Raw genomic sequence first — 4,112 nt, 5'->3', positions numbered from 1 at the left:
GGGGGCAGTCTATCTGAAGTGTACCTGGCGTATAAGACGACCCCCCACTTGGAGGCATATTTTTCAGGGCCAAAAAATCGTCTTATACGCTGGCAAATACGGTAATGATGTTTACTTTGAATTTATATTAGTTCACACAAACACTCCATCCATGCTTTTGTTCCGGCCCTCCGGTCCAGTTTAAGAACCCACTGTGGCCCTCAAGTCAAAAAGTTTGCCCATCCCTGCCCTAACCACTGGGTGCTGCCCAGGGAACTAGAGGAAGCCCAGCCACTTCCACAGCAGCTGGTGGCTATGCTGCTATGGCAATGCCCAACCAGCTCAGGCTCTGGTTTACACTGATGAAGTTTATACACAATGACTTCAAAAAACAGGAAAACTCTTATATAACATTTTAGGAAATATAAGTACCTATTTGTGCTTCTGGACAGTCTTCCTGCATTTCCAGGGCTTCTGTGGGCTCCGGAGCTGGTGTTTCAGGAACTTGCAAAAATTCCATTCTCCAAAACTGAATTCAAACAATGTGCATGTTACTGGGTGAAGATGGGGCCTCGGGGTTAAACAGGGGACTGACATCACATAAACAGTGCTTCCCATGCTGTGTTTGAGGAGATGCTAATGGGTGTTTCATGATGGAGGGAAAAGGACTGTGGTCAGTAAAGTTTGAGAAACATGGTTCAACTAAGTACTTTGTTTTGTTTCCTATAAAAACACCTGAGAGCCTTGCATATGCTAATATGTACTCTGGATCGCTAAGAAGGCATTCTGTAAGAGGGGTCCCCACATGCCCTCACCACCGGAGCGTGGCACAGTGCCTCATGCTCCCAGAGAGAGCTGCTACCTGAGGTGCAGGGTGTGGCAGGGGGTGGCTGAAGGCAGCCTCACTGTGGCAGGCTCAGCTGACTGTGACTAACGGGGCAGCGACCAGCTGCCCTAGGCTTTCACAGCGTACAAGGAAAGAAAAGCACAAAGAAAAATCTCCCGGGAGAAAAAGCCCAGTATTAGAACAGACCACAAAGGAAAACACCGTGGGTCCCATTTTCTGCAGAGGCCCAACAAAGACAGCTGAGAGAAGGGAGACTATCTCGGATTCAGGGGATCAGGCAGGATGGCAGCCAGGGAGTGGGTGACCTCGGAGTCTCTGTAGAACAGAGACAGTCCGTGTCTTCCCTAAGAAGTCATTCGCGGGCCCAACAGCCAGTACTTGCAGTTTGTACGTTTACCGATGCAAGGTGCCATGGAAACCATGCTTAGCGCCTACGGGTGTCACACTGAAGGGTGGGTAGCAGCACTGACTACTTGATGGGAAGAGCCATGTCTGAGAACAGCGGCTCAGGCCTGTCTGAGTCTGAGCGAGAGCTTCCGGACCACGTCACAAGCTGTGCAGGCGCCCTTCCATGACGGCTGCTCCACGATGTCAGCCGCACTAGGGCAGTGGGTGTCCTAATACGCTTTCCTCACAGTGACTTACCCGGACCACACCGTCCGAGTGTCCCGTTACTATGACGTTCTGGGTGTCCCACTCGTTCATCTCGGACACGCAGCAGCAGACGATCTGCTGGCTCCTCCCTGTGAAGGTGTTCACACTCACGACGGGGTTCCCGTTGATGCTCCACACGTGGATGTACGTGCCTGCACAGGACACAATGTCCCCCTGGAAGGCAAGGAAACTCTCAAGCACGACATACTGCATCCTAGTTCCAGAAGCAAATGAAATCCTTGGCCAGCCTCTCAAAACCCCCTTCAGTCCTGTGACTAGTGACTGGGTGAATGCTGAGGAAGCCTGGAATTCAGTGCTTGCTGACTTAAAAGAAAATACCCCAAACAGAGGCCTCTTTAGGAATCCAAGGCTGAGTGGCCCCGGCCAAGGGGACCTCATGGAGACAGCGGTCGGACCTCTGTGCTGTCTGTGCCCAGCACAGTGCTGAGTGAGGCTGTACTCCCTGCCAATGCCACCTGAGAGGTGAGCTCCTCCCCTCCCTCCACTGTTTACAAAACCAAGTCACACCTTTCTTAGAGGGACGAGAATCCAGCCCCACTTAATTTTACAAAGTGAGTCCAATGAAAACCACAGGGTCAAAGGGAAATCCTGCAGTCTAGATACAGCTGCCTCTCTCTTCAATAAAGAAAAAGATGACATCTTGGTAACAGTGTAAGAGACCATTTAAAAACTTGTATTCACAGTAGGGTAGGGGAATGAGAAAAAAAGAGATGAAAACTGGTATATATGTCACTTGGCAAACTGAATAAACCCTAAGACTCCCAGTGCTGATAATTCAGGTTTTCATGAGTTCCGAAGACAAAAAAGTTTTCCCTTCAAATTTTACCAGGCTGGGGTCCACCCAACGTGGTGAGAATACAGCTCACGACTGCTAAGGGCATTAAGACGCTTCCTGAAGCATCTCCTGCTTCCGTTACTAGTTACTGGGACAGATCTTCAGACGTTCTATTGCGACCTTGTGCGTTTAGCCAGTGCCAGCCCTGCTTTAGTAAAAAAGCTTTAGTGACTGCTTAATATCACAGAGTGAAGATGTGAACCCAGCTCTCTGGCCCTAAAGCCTGGACACCACACCATGCTGCCTCTCATCCCTGAGCAGCCTGTCATGATGCTCACTACTGAGTTTAGAACCTACTACCATTCTCCCTCCTTCCCTTCTTCCTGCTCTTCCACCAAGATGGTGAAAACCCAAACAAATAAAATACTCAGCAAAGCATTGCTGTGTCTGCCTCTGCATCGGCCACTGAATCATCTGTGACGAGAGCCAGCCTCTCCCTCCTGTACTGAACAAGGCTTTGTCGATGACCCCAGGGCTCCTCCATTAGAGAGCATTAGACCAACCCTGTGGTTATGGGGGGAACATAGGAGGAGGAATCGAAGGGCAAGCAGCAAGGCAGCATAGGTCCAAAATGTAGACTGAAGTAAAGCAGACTTAAATTGGCTGCAAAAATACAGCACGAATATAAATCTTTCAGTGAGTTTTTTCCCCATGAATTATTAAGAGGTTACAAAAACATCTCACAAGAATAAAACCAAACACTTTTCTGTAGTGTTTGCAGCAACTATTGCAATCCAATGGGTGTATATTGGCTCAAATAACTACTGACTATGAGCAAAACTCTCAGTATTTAAGTCAAGAACCCCAAAGCAAGGTGCTCGGAATAGCGTGACCCAGTGTTTGGCTCAGAGCAGCACTGCTGGACCCGAGCAGTTCTGGTGCACTGACATGTCAGTAAAACTTAGGCACAGATGTTTGCAGGACCAGCCCGAGGTGCTCTTCTGCAAATATCTTAAACCTTCCAATACGCCAAATCACAAAGTTGACTCTTTACCCTTGCACACACCCCACCCACTGCCAACCCTGGTTACTCTTACTGTTATCAGACACTCTAATCTCCATTCACCAGGACTGAATTTGTATCTTTTTCCTTTTTCTTTGAATGACTACAAGGTATTTGACTAAAAGCATCATACTTAGTATCTTCTGGTAGAAACTAAAGATGTAGCATCCCTCAGAAGCAAAGCTGTCCACTTGGGCGATGGTATGATGTGGCTAGGGCTCTGTGTCACACACGATGACTCTGGGGGGAGGGGATCTAAGGAGAGAGGTGGGAATGGGCAGATACGGCTAAGAAGTGATGAGGCTGGGGGAGCTCTGGTTGCTTTGCAAGACTGCTGTGCATATGTGGGCAAACGGATGTGATAACTTGTCCCTTGGACACAGAGACCTCAGCCTTTGTAAACCTACCCCTAGTTATCAACACACCTTAGTGATAATGACTACCCTCCCCTTTCCCCACTCAGGCAGGCCTGGTCTGCATGGGGGCTCCTAGGCCAGTGCATTTATTTATCCCAACTCATTTCATTTGTCTGTATAATATCCTTTGTTAACTTTGAGATCTGTTTTAAGAATCTATACTAATAAAAGAGTAATATGCTAATTAGATTGGACATCTTCCAGACGTCCTTCCAGACAAAGCCATGGTGGCAGGGACCAAGGCAGAGGCAGTTACAGGTGATCAGGCCGGCAGAGGGGAGCAGTTAGAGGGCAATCAGGCTGGCAGGAGGGAGCAGTTACAGGGCGATCAGCCCAGCAGGGGAGCAGATAGGGGCT

The 4,112-nt window shown here is 48.8% G+C and overlaps 1 protein-coding gene across 4 annotated transcripts in view; it reads right to left on the bottom strand.

Annotated features, from left to right (window-relative positions):
• Window positions 1-4,112, bottom strand: part of WDFY3 (WD repeat and FYVE domain containing 3) — a 182,869-nt gene that overhangs the window by 10,064 nt on the left and 168,693 nt on the right. For all 4 annotated transcript variants that reach the window (XM_006768666.2, XM_006768667.2, XM_006768668.2 and 1 more), the window contains 2 exons: window positions 1,472-1,654; window positions 412-508 (listed from right to left, as the gene is read on the bottom strand). In XM_006768666.2, the coding sequence (XP_006768729.1) occupies window positions 412-508; window positions 1,472-1,654 (280 nt within the window). The remainder of the gene's footprint in view (window positions 1-411; window positions 509-1,471; window positions 1,655-4,112) is intronic.

Source organism: Myotis davidii, unplaced genomic scaffold (genome assembly GCF_000327345.1).
Source record: "Myotis davidii unplaced genomic scaffold, ASM32734v1 scaffold420, whole genome shotgun sequence".
Lineage (NCBI taxonomy): Eukaryota > Metazoa > Chordata > Mammalia > Chiroptera > Vespertilionidae > Myotis > Myotis davidii.
This window is presented reverse-complemented; position numbering and strand designations above follow the sequence as displayed.